General features: G+C 35.8%; 1 protein-coding gene across 4 annotated transcripts; it reads right to left on the bottom strand.

Moving 5' to 3' along the window:
* Positions 1–11,732: 11,732 nt before the first annotated feature.
* Positions 11,733–13,093, bottom strand: LOC135141111 (cyclic AMP-dependent transcription factor ATF-1-like). Of its 4 annotated transcripts, XM_064071967.1 has the most exons (6): positions 12,795–13,092; positions 12,536–12,565; positions 12,455–12,481; positions 12,148–12,213; positions 11,990–12,095; positions 11,733–11,925 (listed from the first exon to the last, which is right to left on the bottom strand). In XM_064071967.1, the coding sequence occupies exons 3-6, from the start codon at positions 12,466–12,468 to the stop codon at positions 11,815–11,817; spliced, it is 297 nt and encodes a 98-aa protein (XP_063928037.1). In that variant the 5' UTR covers positions 12,469–12,481; positions 12,536–12,565; positions 12,795–13,092; the 3' UTR covers positions 11,733–11,814. The 4 variants fall into 4 exon arrangements, 1 of the variants encoding a protein (XP_063928037.1); XR_010282318.1 differs by having other exon boundaries at positions 11,733–11,937; positions 12,148–12,481; positions 12,795–13,093; XR_010282316.1 differs by having other exon boundaries at positions 11,733–12,095; positions 12,148–12,481; positions 12,795–12,856; positions 12,910–13,093.
* Between the last annotated feature and the right edge of the window lie 7,370 nt (positions 13,094–20,463).

Below are 20,463 nucleotides of genomic sequence, written 5' to 3'. Positions count from 1 at the left end.
TTAGGGAGGCCACAAAACCATGTGTTTTGCTTTGCGTGTACGTTTAAACCTCAGAGGAGACTCACAATAAAAAATGCAGCTAAGTAATCCGTATAACTTAAAGTTACTATATTTAAAAAAAATTTGACGTAAATCTAGGTGGTAAAAAATAGAATCATTTCGGGTCAATAATTATGTATTGATGATTAACCCTGTATTACACCATGCTAAGTAATTAACTTCTAACCAACAAATCGGTCAGTTCACTACACTAGCAAACCGACAATGAAATAGGCATAATATTTTTAATTGACACAACTTTTACTATATTATGGGGAAACCCAAAAACATGCCGTTCAAGATACACTATTGCTCTTTTTTGTTCTTCATACAGGATTTAATACTGAAAAGCAAGTTTAAATGTGTGCTCTTTCGGGTCTTTGATGGTTGCGTACTGAACTTCGCCCTTAAACAATTCTGTTAACGCTCTGTCATGGGCTAAACTTAAAGGCACCTAGATCGGCTAAAGAACCCCAGCTTGAGGGAATAACGATTGACTGAAGCCCCTGACCCGATAGAAACTATGCAAAGACACGACATACGTAAATTCATCCAAAAAAGAGGGAGGCGTTGATGGGAAACAAACTCACAACTTAGTGTTTGTGCGTCAATGCCCTTAACTGCTGAGGTACGACGGCCACTTTCAATCCCAGTATGATGGTTTTAGCTATATAACTCGTTAGCTGGAATTAATCCTTATAAAACCCCCACTCTTAGTAGTTCACGGGCGAAGATGCATCACCCACATGTATATAAAGTGTACGGTTCGTTAGGTAAAATTAGGTAAAATATAACGTAAGAAACAAGAAAAAGGGCTATGGTGCGTAATTAGTAAAGAAAGTGCTTGTGCTAAACTTCACTAGACGCTTTTTCGATAAAAAGAACAGTGACGCATTGGCATTTTTTTTTTGGAAATGGAAACACTGATTGTCTATTTTGTCAGAAGGAGCTGTTGCGTGTTAATTGCCTTTGCCAAAATATGAAGTGGGACGCTGGCAGCACTTACGTTGTGTCCATAAACTTTATTAAGGACACAATAAGATGGTTACAGTAAAATTCATGAAGTTTAATAGGCCATTATTTCTTTGGTGTAGAGGTTGATCCCGGTGTCTTCAAGAGCACCACATTAAGAATCGCCTTCAGCCCCAGCGAAAAGGAGCCGAAGTTCACCGTCGAATATAAGAGGTTGCGTAATTTTCCCGTTGCCGCTGTTGCATTAGCTTTAGCAGCACGGTGAGACTGTTAGAGATGAGTGTCCTCCTTCTCAATAAAGCAAGCTTTTTAATCTCGATTATGATAGCCAGCTCGAGTTATTTTTCATCATCAACAAGAAATTTCGTTTTGTCTACACCTTAGTCTCGCAAAAAGTAGTGGCAACCACACTTGCTTTCTATAATTCTCAATAAATTAATAGAGGTAGATTCAATCGCTAACGCCAACCTCTGGCGTGTGACTTTGTCTTCACTCACGGCACTTAGCTCTGCAGAGCTAAATAGCGGAAAGCTTGCACTGGGACCCTAACAATTGACAGTGATGGCCAGTTGCTTTTGCGCAATTCTTTAATAGGGACTTGTTAATAAGAAATTATCGGCAGTTTTAAAATCTTATGTCGGCTACTTCTAGGAGATTAATGAATATTAAAGGTAAAAAACGTTTAATACGCTTTTATCAGGATTAACTTTCGTGAGTATCCGTACCAGACGGAGGAGCGAGATAGTTTGGGTGCCAAGTCACTTCGACGGTTAAACTGTCGAGCTCGGAAAAAAACTAAGGAAAACAAATTTTTAGACTTCTTCTAAATAATGAATAGTAGTGTGCTAAATTGCTTTGTAACCAAAGGCTTTGATCGGCTTATATATAATACTGGTAGATAGCGCTATTGCTGCATCTATTGATAGAGAGAATATCCATTTCTATAAAAAGAGGCTCTGTTACAACCTTGATTTTAGCCAACCTTTATGATAATTTTTTGGTTGTGACAATAGCTCTGGATTAGAGTAATAGTACTATCTGTCCTCACTCATTATGTGGTTCTTGTTTAGATTTAAGCAGGCATTTTACTGCACGAGGGATCGAGGAATGGGACATAGTGCTATTTGTCTTCACTCCTTTAGCAAGTTTCTGCCTGTATAGCTTTCATTCGCAATTACTAGCTGTAAGAAGCCTATAAAGATTATAGTCAGTTAGAATAATCTAAGTTTATTTAACTTTCGTCGACGTTAGTTAACTGTTATAGATATTGATATTATTTCCAGGTTATATTTCATGTCTTACCATTGTGAATTACTATGTGAGTTGTCAGATTTTACTAAATTCAGGCTGTTTTTGCTTAATTTGGCTAATTTTGCGTCATTTATGGCTCATTTTCTGTCAATTAGAGATCAATTTAGCTTATTTATTATCAGTTTTGACACATTTTAGCTAAAGTTTGACTGGATACTCAGAAAGTTTAATTGTATTCAAGTTAAGTTAATTTTATTCTAGTTTAAATCAGATCTATTTATATTTAATTGATTTTATTTAATGTATTTCTATTCGTTTTTACTTTACCATTCCATCTAATTCTGTGACATGTTCTACTGCGTTTTATCATGTTATATGATTGTTAAGTTATGTTATGTCAAATTATAATATATCATGTTCTGTTATTTTTAGTTTAAACTAGTTTTAAGTTGGTGAGACAGCATCTGTAATCAATCCCAACAGGGGACTTAGTAAATCCCAAAGGTTTCAATTTATTTATTTAGTTCCATTGCTTATTGCTAAAGCACGATTGCTTCATGAGGCTTTATAATGCTTACGGATGCTTTATATGCAAAAGTACTGTGAAGGAAAATAGGAAATATAACATGAAACCTCTTGTGGCCTAACTTTTAGTAGTACATTTTTTCATACTAATTACGTCTTGGCAGAATTTCCGATTTTTAGCTCGCTATAATTATGATTAAATCCCTTGTCATCTATCTTATGGTCGTAATAATATGACCATACTGACCCATAGGTCAATAAATAAAGATCAATTAGTTTACAATCTCTTATTTCCCTTTACGAAGGGGGAACTTATCGACTTCACGCTTATGGTACACTATATGAAAAGGAGATTTAAAATACCCCTTGAAATACTGGTTTTTAGCTAGAATAAAACCTAAGTAATTTTTACTGGTTACTGGCACGGTAATGGTAGCTAATTCTATATTTTAGTAAAACTTCCTAGTAATAATGACAAACCTATGTGAATTTTTGTGCTTTACCTTACAATGAAAAAACTTTTCGAGCTAACATTAGCGCTTTAATGTTAATTTAACCTGGCTTAAAGTAATAGATTAAAGGGGGCTTTAGTGATATCTTGCTAAATTAGTCTTATATAACTAAAAAGTATTATTTTATTCGGTGTTGAAGTTTAACTGCTAAGGTCTTCACAAGAGATTTCACCATAAAAATTTATAGCGAGTTAAAAATCGGTAATTCTGCCATGACATAGTTAGTATGAAAAATGTACTACAAAACGATAAGCCACAACAGGTTTCATGTTATATTTTTCCTATTTTCCTTCACAGTACTTTTGCATATTATAAAGCATCCGAAAGCATTATAAAGCATCATGAAGCAATCGTGCTTTAGCAATAAACAATGGAACTAAATAAATAAATTATTTTGATGACTTGTGTGTACCTCTTAATTTTAAAAACTGCTCGCTATTTGTTACATGACTTCTGTTATATAACACTATTATAGAACAATTTATTACTATCCATTTACGTGGTGATAATTAATCTCATGTGTCTCCAGTGGTAAAGTAGAATAAAATTTAACACTGTTCTTTGCTTGCTTTTTCCTCTTACCGACATGGTCTTTTTTAGGGGAGGGAAGGAAATTTCGTTTTATGTAATAATTTTTTTGTTCTACAAAGTGCGGTCACAAAAACGTGAATCGAGACTCCTTGGCTCGCGCTTGCCGTTTTTGGATGTGGCGGTACTGCTAGTCAGCGATTTAATATTACTAAATTGTTGGATGATGAGATGAATTTAGAAAAGAAGTAGAGGCTTTAAAAACAAAATTAGTTTACTTGTAAAAAGTAGGTTGCGTCAAGAAAAGGAACCTTTTGGGTCAATTACTATAAAAGATGAATTAATAACAATCTTTATTCGACCCTCCAGCTTCTAGATGAACCTTTTATAAGGAGGAGGTTATCGAAGGCAACGTTATGGTGGAGACCAAAGTAGATTTGATAGATAGGCGTATTTAAACATAACAACAACACTAATTATAAAATAATAATAGTTGTAACCACAGTTAAAATATTGAGATTAAAATCTATAGTAATAGTAGTGCTGATAATAGTAAACATTTTAATAAATACAAAACCAATATCTTTAATAATAAGCTTAATCAAGTTGTTAAACATTTTCCAAGGTCATATTAAGTGGGATAAAACTATACTAGTCGTGGTAACAACACTAATGATAGTAAACTACTTATAGTATTAATAATACAAAAACTAATAATGACAACAGTTTTGATAATAATAACGTTTATGATAATAAGTTTCCTAAGAGTAACCAGCTTAAAATTAATAGTGACCTTCGAATAAAATTTGTAACAAACTATCTTGGGAATTTGTTAAACAATATATTATCTAATACAAAATAGATATAAAAAAGTCCATAGTCCTAAGACACAAATTCGTGTGAATGTAGTCTCTTCGGACGAGTACCGAAAATGGACACATTCTTGTTAGAAACCTCTGTGTATATTATACAAACCGGTGGCCTAGCGAGCTTAGAGTGGTTATTCGTGGTTTACGCAGAGGGGTACAGGTACTGAAAGAGCAAATAATGTTTTAAGGTTCAACCTATCTAAAATGATTAGCGTGTGCTCGTTTAAAAAGCAAAGACAACCTCCTCTGCCTCTTCTACTTCAAGTGGCCTGAATGCGAAGAAAGTAGATAAATTAAAAAGTATTGGGTTTATCGCCGTGTCGGTTGAACCTACGAAAAGAAGCGGGGGGGGATCGGTCAGTGCCATAGATGTCAATATTTAGGATATATAGAAAAACAGTGTAAGTCAAGCTATTTTTGTGTCAAATGCGGTGGTCTTGCAAATTGACATCTTGTACGATAAACGAGTATGAAAAGCCTATCTGCGCCAGTTGCCGAGGGCGGTGTTCTGCTAAAAATGCACCTATGGAAAAAAGTATTAACTTAAGCTCCCAAGAATCCCAAATGTTTCGTTGAAAAAAACGTAAGCTATGCACTGCGTAGTAAGCTGAACTTATCACCTGAAACAACTATAGCAGTTCCCCCAAACGACTTGATGAATAACTTTGTAGCATCAATTCTCAAAGCGAACAAGCTCTAACTGGCAAAGGTTAAAAGGGAGTCTTTTTGAGATTTAAATAATATTACAGTGAGGTTATGTTTAAGAATTTAATAAAGTTTAGTAGTAGATAAAGAAAATTTTGGAAATGTAAGATCGAAAAAAAACTTAAAGGAGAGAACGATCAGACGTATTTAAGAATTAAAGGGTGTGAAAAATGAGATCCTTAAAAAATTTAGCAAAGCTCAAGTTGAGGCTTAGTGCTGATAATTTAACAAATGAAGAAGGGGGAAGGGAGAGAAGCCTAGAAAACATTTTATATAATTTTTATGTTTATTATAGCATTGGCTTACTAACGATATTGTAAGGTAGTAATTGTTCTATTTTATAAACAGAGGTTATCACACTTTACCTTATAGTACTGGCTTACTACAGGCATGAATTATATTCTATTGAAGTTTTTCCTTAATGAGTTGTGCCAGATCTCGGTAATACCGGGCGCAGAGTGTTTAATCTCGCCAGTAATTGTTATTATAGGCTTAGACTGTATTCAGTTTTGGCAAATCATCTCAAAATAAACTTTTTACTTATGTGTATAAAGGTATAACAAAACGGCAATTGGGCGCTTAAAGCGTATCATGGAGCTTTCGAGCGTGGGCTTTTCCAGGGTTGGTGTGTAAGTTCTTGAATCCACTGGTGGTTTCGATCACTACTAACACGTTTTAAAGAAACTGAAGTTGCACTTCGATAAAGACCAAGTCGTCCCAAACCCAGGACGTCATGTAACGTGTCCTTCGCACTAATTAAGGCGCGCGGGTCTTTAGTTGCAGGAGTTTTTTTGCTGCGGGCAATGAACGGTTTTTCATATTTTCAAGCAACAAAAGCGTAGGTCATAATAGGGAGCACACCCAGTATTAAGACGCAGTTATGCACAGGGACAATGTACTTTTAGCACACAGAAGTGGGCAGAGTGCGTTATTACTGCTTTGATCTTAGTCGTGACGAACTCTACGTGTTGCAGCCAAGTTAGACGCTATCGATGACGACGCCCAGTATTTGGCCTGAGAGGCCGCGCGGAATCTTAAAAACTTCAAGGGTTAGAGGCGGGGATCACGAGATGCATCCTCTTGAGGTGAGGATTGCTTTGCTCTTCGTTCCAATTATGGTTATTCCCCACCGTGGGTACCAGTTGACCGTTTCCAAATAACGGTACAGGTGTTGCTATTAGGGTTGAAGGGCTCTTTGAGGACGCGTAAACTGCAGTTTCATCGGCATAGAGCGCAATGGGGGTGTGAGGGTTCGCAAAGAGTTATATATCACGCGTGCATAACGAGAAGAGAGAAGAGTAGAGGTGAGGACAGAGAGCCTTTCAGAACACAAGCCGTCAATCGACGATATGGCGACAGCGCAGCCCCAACTCTCATTCGAAAGGTGCGTCCACATAGAAAAAAGATGCAAGTATGTTGTAGAGGGCTAACAGGGTTTCAATGTGAGTAGTTTGAGCAAAAGATCCTCGTGTCATACGCGGCCAAAGGCCTTTTCAACATCGAGAAAGACGCCGCCCGTGAATTAAAAATTGAATTTTCCGAATTGTCCAATCAACGAAGCGCAGGTTGGGTTGCGTCGTCGAGTGCCTCTGCAGACATCAAATTGAAATTCCGGAAGTGTTTTGCGTTTCCACAACTCTTCCAGATCTGTGTAGTAGAACCGCCTCCACGGCTTGTCCAACGCTAAAAAAAGGCTAAGGGGCGATATTTGCTGGAATCGCTGAAGTCCGAGGAACCTTGGGTGGCATCACGACAGTAGCCGTTTTCGTCGCGTTGGGAAGGAGTCAAGCGACATTGCAGAAGTTGCAAAACAGGAGAGATGGTTAATCGCCACCGACAGCAACTTTTTTAGCATTTCGTTAGTAATACCGTCGTGAAAGTGCAGAAACTATATTAGTGATTTCATTAGGTGAACTCGGTTTAATATGTCCGTCCACAATGATCGGGGGGTGGCTTGCCTTCTTCCGTAAAGAATACCCAAGTTGGTGACACGCAATGAGCAACTAAATGGTCGGCAAAGGGTGACACCTTGTCTTCGTCGCTTTCCACAGGTATCACGCCTTTATTAAGTGGCGGAGGTGGTGTATGGCAACAGTTTTTACTACGTTAATAGGAGCGCCAAAGAGATGACTGTCCTTCCTCGACCGCTACAGAAACAGCCTGCAGTTTCGCCTCCCAGCGACTATTGTAAAAGTCGGCTTCTTTTTAATGTGTCGGTGAAGACGGTTTAGAATCAGTTTGTCGCCGGGGTTTTGTGTAACAGCGGTCAGGTGTATAAATCGGCAACGTTAACGAAATCTAATTGACGGTCGGGGCAATTCGCGACTTCACCACAACAAGGGCAGCAGTCGTTGCGCCCTCAAGATTGTCAACTGCCTCTTCTAATAAAGGAGGAGTCGAAGGGAGAGATGGGTCGAGGGGAAACGATGCTTCAACCGCAGCTGTAAATTTTGTCCAGTCCGTGAATGACCCTTTCAAGAGTTTTCGCTGTAGTCTTGCCTTCGCCTAGCTCCATTAAAACGAGCAGGTGATTCGATGAAAGCTCATGCAGCTCTGCGATTGATACCGACTGGTGTATGTCTTTAAAGGTTGCCATATGCCGTTTTTGCCATTTGCGTAAATCGTTGAAGTGCCAGCACGCGAATTTTTTTTTTGTTCCGCATATTTCTCAAGTATTTTCCCCTTCGAATTTTTAACTCGACTGTCCCAAGCAACATGTTTGCTGTTAAATCCGCCACAAAGAACGCTGGGCTAGTGGCGTAGTAGCAGCTAATCCAGATCACTCGTAAGCAGCGCCATGTCGGGGGGTTTATAGAGGGGTATCATGGTACTCTGTCTCATGTCAACCAAGTTGAGACGGGTCCCCATGGTCTCCACGCCCATTAGGTTTATGGGTACAATAGAGGTGCGGTAGATTTCGCCGCACCAGAGCAGCTACTCCACCGTCGCGTCTGTCAAAATGGCCAATGCGGTACGTTACGAAGTTGGCAGAGTACTAGTCGATCGCCCGCTTTCAAGTGTGTCTAGCTTAACAACGCGACATACACCTCTTCACTCGGTAACAGATGCAGCATTTCGTCCTTTTTGCAGTGCACACCGTTGGTATTCCACTGCAAAAGTTTCAGGTGGCATAACGGACGGGCCTAGCAACACTTGTTGTCGTCAGGTTGCTAATCGCTCGAAGAAATGTTTTAAGAGCAGTTGCGAGTGGTGCCAGCATCTCCCCAATGAAATTCGAAGCGATAGATCTTTGTTGTAAAGCGGATTACGGTGCATGAGGCCTTTGTCCCATCATGGCTGGAAATAAGATCGTCAGCGTTACTGTTTGCGTTTCCGTGGATCGTTGACGTGTGAGGGCGGAGAAACGATTTTTCGGGATATCTTAAACACTCTCAGTAATTCGCAGTGTGAGCCTCGAGACAGTTAGCGCATTAGGCGGGCAACTCCCGGGATTTCTCACAATGAATCGTTATATGGTTCTACACTTGACGCAACGTGAGTGACGGCGTGATTCTGTACACTGTGGCCGAAGCGCTACTGCGATGACACTGCCACATGCGATCACTCTTACGAAGTGGTTCAAAGCTGGTTTATTAATGACATGATGATTGCAATGTGTGGGCTGCAGGTCCTTCCCTCTTAGGGCAAAAGTATACAAGAACCCAATTGGGCGGATTATCGAAAGTCGTGCCATGCGGAGGGGTGGGATCCTGAGCATATAGCGCCGTTTCCATGTCAAGGTAGATCCGTGTAGAGAACTCGAAGAACGATCTTGCCGGGTTCGTACTCGAGTAACTGGTAGCAGTAGTGTTACCAAAAGCGCTCATCGGCAGTTAACTGCAACAAGGAGTGAGGCCTTTGCCCCCTGAGCGTTCAGGGATTCCACTAACGTAGGCCACATGTTCTTGGCAACGAGAATGATAGGGGGGATTTTTACTTTACGCCTCGGCGGTTCTTCCGAGGCTGTACGTATTTTGGCTGTTTCTTCAGAGATCGTGTCTCTTCCAGGCTATCCTATTGTTGTACTGGCGGTTGGGGTTATGAAGGTAAGTTTAAGTTTATATCTCACTATTACCACTATCACTACTAATTTTCTTATAATTATTTTTATTACTATTAGTATTATCATGGTTACTATGCTGACTACTGTTATTATTTTTAAGAGTTTGCTACTACGATTTTTACTTCTATTAATGAATTTATTATTATGAATACTATTACCACAACTTGAGGGCGTTTCAGGTATTTCACTGATTCCAAAAATACTATTTTATTGACCAAAGTTTGTCCGGAAGATGTAGCACAGAAAAAGAATTAGTATCTGTAATTACTTTAGCTTCAAAAAAAAAATTGCGCCTTTTTAGCGGTTTTTCAAAAAAAATTTATTTTCCATTAAATGAAGTTTTGCCTTTTAAAATTCTAATTCATTTTTCAAAGCAGCCTTAGCAACGGACAAGTTGTCGAATAGATCTCGTTGTTCAGTATTTGAGGAAGAAGAACCCTTTAAAACTGTTCAGGGATAAAGTACCGTAATAAAAATAATAATAAAAAGTATTAATTTAAAAGATATATATATGTAGGTGCGGGTATATATACTAATAAGTTAAGTAGGCGTTAAGCAAAAAAAAAGAAATAAAGGTGTAAATAAGTGATTATATATAGCAATCCGTAGGGAGATGTAAAGGTGCACAGACCACATCCAAAAACACGTTTCTATTGATACTTAATCTACTTTCCTTCTATTTGTTAAAAATGCGGAAGCCTCTACTTCCCTAACAATTCATTACGCCATCAACGAAAAGAACGGATGCGCTTTATCAATACAGCTAATTAGCATATATTAATAAAAAAGTAATATCAAAGTAATAGCAATATTACATGTAGTAGAATAGTTAAGTTTCAAAACCGTTATGTTAATAAAAATATGTATTAATAAGCCTATAAAATAAATTTATCAACTAAATTTCCCCTCTAATAGAGCAAAGAAATTTTATTTAACATAATATATATTTTTTGATTATAATAATAGTATTAAAACTTAACTACTCCATGTAATAAACTGTTTAGCTGTGATGAGAGCACACCCATCCTTTCTCCTTGACGGTGCAATGAATCGTTAAGGAAGTCGTGGGATGGGGACTTCCTCGCCCTCAACAAATAGAGGGAAGTAGATTAAGCGTTAATTACAGTTTGTAAACCACGCCTGTCGTAAGACAGTACTATAATGAGTAAAGTGTGGTCGTCACTTCTGCGTTCTACTTAGATCCATAATCGCCTTACGAAGTAGTAAAGGTGTTGCTGCAACGAATGAGGTCACTATCTTTCTTCAACCTTTCATAGGCTAAGTCTACGTTTCATGAAACTCTTGGGGAAAGCTAAGTTGCGTCGTGATTGATTGGATTGTTAAGATTTTTGTTGTCGTTAAGCATTTCGCTTTATTTGATAGGGCAGTTACTACCGTTAAGGTTATTACTATCAAGTCTATATTTGCGGTTATTGTGGTTATTATTACTAATTTTGCTATTATTCTTCAGTTTAATAGCACTTTGTATAATTTTAGTTTTAGTGGCGACTTTATCGCCTCTTTCCGCTAAGTAATAACTTTATCTTTGTAAATTAAGGTTTTTAAAAAATTTTAAGAGTGGGGAAAGGATGTTTAGATGCAGCTCCGAGTGGCCCTTCGTCCTTTGGGTTTATTTTTAAAGTGTTTTTACTTTTTAAAAATTTATCTTTGTCTTTTCTTTTTTTACCCCCAAGAGAGTTTATTAATAACATTTGCAAGTTATCAGCTTTTGTAGGTCACTAGTTGAAAAAAGTGCTTATTAAAAAATAAATAAAATATATTTGCCTCAATTAATAAAGAATAGATGCAGTAAGTAAATAGCTTAAAAAAGAACTATATAAAAACAATAATAGTTATATACAAAACAAAAAAAAAATTGTGGGTACTGTGCCTATCACTTTTCGGCTTAGGAGTTTTTTTGTGCCCAAGGCTTTTAAACTTAGACACTAACTGCTTGATCATTTATAAATCGTTTAATATTCTTTAGGATTAGTAGTTTTCCAATATACCTGGCAACAAGCAGAGACACATGTTACGGTGCTTATATAACAACTGGGTTTTAACGCCTTAAGACTCCGTAAGCGAATACTTCCTTGTATATTTTCCATACAGTTTTTATTTATAACTTGCTACTACCGTGTTTTATTGCGAACCTCAAAGTGAAACCCAAAGAAGTTTTCCATATATACTGAAAGTATACGCAGAACAAGAAAGTAGGCGAAAGTGTAGCTTTCTACTAAAACTTGGCAAAAAGCAACGTTAAGTAAATAGAGAGAAAATAAGATTTATTGAGCCCGCATAGACCCCACCAAGCAACTAGTAAGGAAATTAAGAGCAAATTTATTTCAGTCTACTTTTCATCTGTCCCCAATAAACTTTTTAATTTTCTCAATTCCTGCAATAACAAGGCATTCTGGTCCTCCAGTAATTTCACACGCTCCTCAAGACACTTCACGTACTCCTAACCGACTTACTTTGTCAAGGGAAGCGGTAGAGCTGCTGTTATTAAGAGACGTCAAAGTAACCTTTTTTTTCTCGCGGCATACCTTCGCAGCCATCCTATTTTTGGCTAGCTTTTGCGCCTTTTTCATTTCCACAGCGACTTTCTCAGAATTTAGTTCTTGCGACTCTCTGAGTGAAAAAGTGACACAGTGTTTAGTCTTATTAGTTTTAATATGCTTACAAGACTACAGTGTTAGTGGAGTGAGGTGTGACATTCTTCTTTAGGCCAATATTTATGTCGCGTTTACTATAAGTGATGCCACATTCAGACCGTGTTATATAGAAAAAAATAGAACTTTACACCATACAAATCTTAAGAGTCAATAAGTAAACTAAAGTTGTAAATTTATAAACAATTATAAAATACTATCTCGTAAACTAGCCAATTTTTTTTAGGGTTATAGAGGAAGGCGAAAAGAACATTTCAACAGTAGGAAAAATATAGGAACTCCCTTAATCGCAAGTTATAATGCTTTTAAAAAACAAACTTTTTCCGAGTCATACTTCACTGAAACCTAAAGGCAAGTGTAAATGTAAGTTGTTAAAGCATTTATAAAATAAACTAATACCTTGTCAGACATCCTGCTCCTTCTATGAAGCTACCAGTGTCGACGTTAAAAAAAGGACAAAAGTTAAAACTGATGTAACGATTAGAACAAATCATATATATATAATAAGCTTTATATAGGAGGCAAGTAAAGGTTAGTACTTGCCAGAACTTAGAATATTGCTTGTCTACTGTAAAAAGACTACGAGTAACTACTAAGCCAAATTGAAATACGCCGTTAATTTATCAGCCCTAACAATTAAAACAGAAATAACTAATACCTTTGTTCAAAGTTCATAAAGGAATGAGTTCCAGAATATTTATTTCAAAGAAGTACAAGCTACTAAAAGAAATAATACGTGCGGAAGTGGTAAAAAGCACTCTTAGTATATATACGAAGTTAAGTTGCAAAAAAGGATAAGTAATTTTAGCACGGCGATATTGGTAAACCACACAGTAGGGGTAAATAATCTCTATTATATATTAACAAAGCGTAAAAGTGCAGACATGAGAATAAAAATGAGCCCGCTAAAGAGACAGACCACGACAGCAACAGGGCTTAAGCGCGGAAAAAGAGCAGAAACTTAACTTAAGAAAATGGAAGGAGCCCCTAAAAAATTTTTTATAAACAGGTGGAGTCAAATAAGTTTTTGTGAGCTGGTTCTATTAAACTTTTTATAATGTATATGTCATAAAGTTTTCTTTAAGAATGAGGTAATAAGTGCTGAAAAGCAAGTAGAGTTGATGCATGTTATAACTTAAAAATAATGCTATCATTTTCAACTTTTGTTTGCTGACTCGTAATTTCCTTCTTTCGCAAAAATACTGGAGGATACGAAAATACATTTTTAAAAGACTAATATTGTTAGCATGATAGTTACCCACTAGCCCCTCCTTTTTTATTTTATAAACTTGCTGAACGACCTATTACCCCTCATTTTATTTTTAATCGCTTCGTTATCAACCTAGAAAAACGATTTGCGAAAGTTCATTATTAGTAAAAAAACTATTCTCAATATGACATATGTTAGGTTTGACTGCTTAGGATGTTATACATACAGTGACAGTTTAATCAAAAATAATTTTATAAAGCAAAAGTTTAAAAACATGATACAAAGGAACTAACTATAATAATGGACGAAAATTGGGCTACCAGCTTTACCCTTAATATGATATCAAAAATTTAAATAAATTAAGTTATGATCACATTTAAATTACTTGAAAGAAGACCTTGACGTATGTGCTTTTATAGGCTTCGCCTACAGATTACTGTGAAATGTTGTTACAATGAAAAAATATCAGTAAAGTTCGTAAATAAAATTACTTAGGTAGCTATTAATGTAAACCTCTTGACTGCCGACTAGAGGAAATGATTCCCGTAGTAATCCTTCAAAAGTAAAAACTTTGTTTCCTAAACGGTCCCTAGCAATTAAGGATATTAAAATCAGCGTAAACTGCAATTAACTTTAAAGTCGAAGTACTCTAACACTAAACGCGTTAAGAGCTTTATTGCGAAGGGCTCCAGCTTTATTATTTGCATTCTTCATAAAATTGAATCAAACATTTAATTATGTAGTATTGAATTAATTGTATGCCAAAGATGCATTTTAACGGATAAATATTTTAGGATACCATCTGTTAACACTATTTAATAAAAAGAAATCTTGGCTTATTACATTTTAGGGGACCCAATGAAATTGTAACGATAAATTAAACTAATGCTGCAGGTAAAAAAAATTTCTTTTTAAAAAAACTTTCTTTTTCCGTACAAAAGCTGAATTATAAATAAAACGCTTCCAAGATACTGAAGTTACTATATAGTTAATCTATTTCAGATAAGCTTCGCTAATTAGAGTAGAGCTGAAAACACTAACCTCTAAAGGCCATCCTTTTATAATCGGTTAATATTTTTTTAATTTTTATAGTTTACTAAATTTTTAATTTTTTATTGTTCGCATGTATATCACTTTTTTTTCATCGAAATGCTACTACCTTAAGGATGAAATTCTCCCGAATAAGCCTGTATATAAAGCAGTGTAATTTTAAGGAAGCTTGAAGTCAGTTTTATTGGTCCGCAAAATATTTATTAGTTTTTTTTTAGTTCTGGTATGCTACGCAAAAAAATTGGCAAGCCTATTGAAAAAAATTATCATTTGCGAAGTTTTTGGATAATATTATAACTATGTAGCTATAATTTAAATTATTTGATATTGTAAATATATTAGAATTGATTGAAAAGAGATAAAATTAATATATAGCTCGCTTTTATATTTTTCTAGCCAATATTACTTATCATCGGTTAAACAAATATACATCTTCTACCACACTAATAACTTATATTTAGTGATTTATATATATTTTGCAAGACTTTAGTGACATTTTGAATCTTTTTATGTTGTGAGAAATTAACGGAGTATAAGACTGTAGACATGGATACGTTATCTGAAAGCTTGTATAGTTTCAAAGGGTACAAGCTTAGTTTTACGAAAGAGGCAATACTTTAAGATATGTCAGGTTTAGTTTTACCAAAGAAGGTTGGGGGGAATGCGGATGAATAATGTATAAGGATATAACATTTTCTAAAAAGTATACTTCATAGAAGGAAAAGACGTTTAATTAAAAAAACGAGTCAGCCTGAGAGAAATAATCGTGAAAAAAAGTTATTTCTTGAAAGAAACCTTCATTAAAATTAGCTTTCTCACATAAAAAAATGAAAGTCTATTGGCGATGAATTCGCATTTTTAAACAAAAATTTTGCATTTTGAGTCTCCAGGTGGCCTCATATAATTTTTACTTCAGTGTACTGTATAGTTTTGAATAAATTTTATGCTTTTGTACATGAACTCTACTCCATGAGTGCACAACTTTAAATTTAACAATTTTTTAAACTACAAATTTAGACCATAAGAAGCAGCTTAATAAGAATTTTACATCATACCTTAGCTTTTAAGGTCTTGACTTATTTAGAAATTTTATTTCACTATCATTTTTGTTTTAGCGGAAGACGCCCAAAATATGTTAAAAGCTGTTGCGTCTTTCTTGGTATAAACAAAGTAACTAGTTTATTTTAAATATTGTTTTGAGATTTCGTATAAAATGATATCAAACATGTTAAGTCGAGTAAAGTAGGTAATAAACTTTTAATTGACTGTTGTAAAAAGTGTACTTAACTTTTATTAGTAAAAATCTGTCACAAGATGTTTGAGTAGGCTTCGTGGTACTGCGGATATTTCTTCAGTTCGTAAAAAAAAGCTTTTTGTTATGAGACGTTCTTCAAGCATTTTTTATAGTTTACGTCGGTACTACTCTTTAATTTATATTCTTTTAACTAGTTTTATACTAATAATACTGCAAGCCAAGGTGTAGCTGCAGAAAGTTTGCAATAGCTAAAAAATTGTAGAGAATTAGTATGTAAAATACGAAATTTTTGTTCTTTCAAAAATACATTAGTTAATGTTTCTGTTAATAATATAATAGTTTGACCTAACCGATGATGGTATGCAGACTCTATAAAACCGAACTAACGACGTTCACTAAGTGGAACAAGGAACAACTGGCCAACAACTGGAAAGCAAGTTATAAATTCATTCTAAAATAAGGGTTTATATACATGTACATGTAGATTACATCAGGTTATAAGGAAAATGAACAAGCAAAGATACAAATATTTAAACTGTGTGATTCATTTTAATACATCTCTGAATCACACAATTATGAGCTATCCTAAAGAGCAGATTAGTAAATTGAGGGCTAGCTACACACTGTAAGAAAATCAGCTAGCATTTCATTTGAAGACAATACTATAAAAAACACTTTTTTCTCTCCATTTCGTCTTTAACAAAGCGAGATTTTTAATGTCTATATGCCTTGACAATTTTGTTCCATTTCTACTATGTTCTATACGTATCGAGGGTTGGTTATCGGTCAAAACATTAATAGGATTATCAACTAAACATCCAAGTTCCTTTATTACAGCATCCCTCCTTTTTACCCACTTTATGGGTCTCAGCTATTGCTAGAGAAAAGGACTTTTATGGACTTTTTTCTAGTCTTCCATACAAAAGACATTCATTTACTATAATTAAAGTAGCACTCCTGGATTTTCTGTAGGGCTCAGATGCATAACTAGCGCCACAATATATGGAAATTAAACTTTCTTGCTTGGTGGCTTTAATGGCATACCCTTTAGTCCCTTTTAGTTAACGTAACAAAATTTTTGCGATACCTCGTGTTGGGTTGTATGAGCTTTGAGGTGTTGAGGCAGTTGTTAACCGCTAACTGGATATCAGGTCTTGACCTATTCGCGAGATACTGCAAAGTTCCTATAAGCTCTTGATAAAGACAAATCTTATATATCCCTTCAGAGGTGAGTAGTTTTTCACTATTCACAAGGTAATTTCACAGTTTTAATCTCTTTCACGCCATAGTTGGTGAGTAACCTATAAATAATTTTTTTTTAGAAATATCCACAGTGTTGTTCTCCATATCTAATTATTATAATAAAAATACGTAGTTAGGAACTTTTTTAATTTCACTGCTAACAGCCTTTAATAGTTCTCGACTCATTTGTGGGTTATTAGTATAACTGGAAATTATCCAAGTAAAAAGCAACTACGTTGACAACGTCACTTGAACTATATATAAAATGGCTTGGCTCAACTCTTAACTGGCTAAAATCAGTTCCTTTAAGTTTAGAAATAACGTGGCTAAATCTTAGAACTTATGCTTGTTTAATGCTATACAATCCTTAAACAAGTTGTAGGCATTTATTCCTATCCACGTTAGGGTAAAATAACCCAAATGCTTCGGGTAATTTTTTGTAAAGGGTTGCACATAAGCATTTCTAACATCAAATTCTAGACACTAAATACTTCTTGCAGAGCCCATACTTCGACCAATTTTGCTGCTTCTTTTGATATTACGGGAGACGTATTTCATTGTAATCAAATCATCTTTTCTGAGTAAATCCTCACACGCAGTCGGGCTTTTAATCTATTGCTCATATCGTAAAAGTTCCATGTAGGTTGTTTCCACTAAATGTCCTCTTGGCAAACTTGTTACTTTTCATATACCTGCCTTATCCTAGGCTTCAAGTTCATCTTTTATTTAATATTTCCACTTTTCTAACTTAAGAGCCCCTTCGGCGATTCTTGGGAAATAAACTTGCCGCCCATACCTTGGAAAATATCTCGCATTTCTTCATTCTCAGGAACTTGCCTCGTTTCACCGTCTTAAAAGAAACTAAGGCTTTTCTTCAATAAAATCAATTGCTTATACCGCTCTAGGAGACCACCTCGGTTCCACCTTTTACTGGGAAAGGCATGCAGTATCTTCACTTTGGTCCAAATTAATTTGCTCTGTCAGTGGGTTGTGTGATGGTGTACGTGGAGCGGTAAAGGAAACCTGTCTGCATACCCCCTTAAAAGATTTATTTCTAAATTCAGTCCCGTTATATGAACGTACTTGCTCAACCATATACCTATATCCTAACGAGTTATCTAAAAATCTCCAAACACATTTTATACAGAAACTTTGATTTAACGGCAACGCCTAAACAAACCTTATGCTTTTAGAAACCACTTTTAAGCAAAATCTTGCTCCACCAAAAGATTTAGGCTAGATGGCCACGTAGATAGAGATCCAAATGTGACCCTACTAACAAACTCTCATATTCATTGGGTTCCTCAATGAATTATGGAGAAGATCCAGTGTTTTCAACTTCAGTGTCTATCCCGTATCTTCAAAAAAAAGTCCTTCAGTTTCCCTTTTTAATTTGGCCTAGTATGTCATTTCATTCTTTAGGGGTTCTACTAACTTTGTTCTCAGTAACCTAATAACAACTATTTAAATCCCTCGGTGCAGGCATTGGCGCCCTGCCTCCTGCAATAGTTCTTCCCTAGTATCTTTTTTTTTTAAACTCAACCTTGCTTGTAGTCAAAGATGACAACTTTTTCCTCAGCACATATTTGTCCCTCACTGCGTGTAGAGCTTTTTTGTTCAAAAGTTTTAGGCACCCATTGCAGGGACATGACCATTTGTCCTTAATATCCTCTCTTTGCAGGTCTATAATGCTCAACTAATTTTTTTCCTTAAATACGTGACAGCCCTTCTGCATCAAGGTTGCTAAGCTGACGACCAGTATCCTCAGGCCTTTAATAAAAATTGTTTCTTTACTTCGCAATTTTAAAAATCAGTTATATGACCTCGTTTGAACCCCTAAAATTTTCTTTTTTTTTTTATAACCTTCACCTCAGTTTTTGAGAATCGAGCCTTCAACATACCCAGTGGGGCTTTAAATAGCTTGACCTTGCTGAATCAACAACCCCCTTAACTAATTTTGTTCCAGGAACGATTTATTAACACATTTTGTTAAAAGTGACCTAGTTCTCATCATTAAGGAGCGCTCCATCAATAGAGTCAATTTTGTTCGGGCACTGATTTAGCTGACTTGTCCTCATACACCATCCCGGAGCTTAATAGGTTGATTCTATCCATGAGTGTTCTAATGTCTTCATTATCCTTCTTTCTGGTTGCAGAAAAATTTTTTTCTAAGGTCGAAAGCATACTCTCTATACTAACGTAAAATTTATTATAAAGGGCTTGTCGAAGCTGCATAGATTCCATTAAAGTTCCCAGCTTATCCGTCCCTCGAACTTCTCTTACTATGTTTATTAAGGACGGGTCAATAGGAAAAATCATTGCATGCGAAGTTAAAGCCACTTTTCTTTTAAGTGTGCGTCACCCGTCAGCTATGGTCTCCGCGGAGCCGATGCTAGTTAAGTATGACTCGAGATATATACTCCAGTCGGGTCAGTCTGCTTCTGTTTTCAACCTCCAAAGACAGGTTTGATTAATTATTGCGTTCTCATCCGTTATAAAATATTAACAAATAAATAACTATTCTATCACACAAAAAAAAAATACAGAGCTCTTGGTTGTTAACCTTTATAAAAAATAATAGTTTGACCTAACTTACTGACGGTATGAAGATTCTATGCGTCTACAAAGAGGGACAAGGAAGAGGAGGTCAGCAACTGGAAGCAAAAGCTTACCGAGTACCCACCAGTGTAGGCTCTTTAGAGAGCTATAATGACTGACCCGAAGGACTAAAAAAGCTGGAAATTTTGGGTCCGTATTACTCCCGCCATTTGACCTGGTGTGGTGGAAAACAACTAAAAACCACAACGGGAGAGGCAACCTTATGCACAGGACCTAAGGCCGCCTGAAGACACTGACCAGCACCATTGCCAACCTGGTTTCCCCGATTATGAGCTCCTCATCTAGATGGGGGGTTGCTCTTAGCTTACAAGATCATTGTAAAATTTGAGTTTATATCCATGTACATGGTAATAAGCTTATTAGATTATTACCCTCTATTTAGAATGCACTAACCTTCCATTGCATCAAGTTATAAGCAAAATAAACAAAGATACAAAAATTTAAACTGGGTGCTTCATTTAATAGCCCCTTTCTATGCGCAAAAATGCCCTTTAGCCATTCAAATTCTTTCAGCTTAATTATTATGACCTCTTCATAAATATTATATGTATTACCTCGTCTTTTTAAACTAAAAGAGATTTTTGTCAAGCGAAGCGTTAAGCTAGGTCGCAAATATATATTATTTATGACAAGATATCCTCCCGCCGGCCCATTAACAACTCATAGAGGCTGATGATTAGATAAATAGTTTATTAGCAACACTAGGACCTTAATTTTTTTAGTCTATAACTATTGAACTAATATTTAGTATAAAAATAACGCTAAAGTTTGATTTCGGCAGAAAAAGGCTTTTGAAGATAAATTTTCAATCTTTAAAAGATAAGACATCTATTCTCACATATTGTGATATCAGGTTGCTTCTTAAAGCCCTTTCACCCTCGAAAATTTTAAGCTATCTTTCTTTTTAGCAGAAAAATTTTAGTTTTTTTTTTCTGTTAAATTTACCTAATT

This window comes from Zophobas morio, unplaced genomic scaffold (assembly GCF_036711695.1).
Source record: "Zophobas morio isolate AGI-343-1 ecotype UQ-CSIRO unplaced genomic scaffold, CSIRO_AGI_Zmor_V1 ptg000042l, whole genome shotgun sequence".
Taxonomy (NCBI): domain Eukaryota; kingdom Metazoa; phylum Arthropoda; class Insecta; order Coleoptera; family Tenebrionidae; genus Zophobas; species Zophobas morio.
This window is presented reverse-complemented; position numbering and strand designations above follow the sequence as displayed.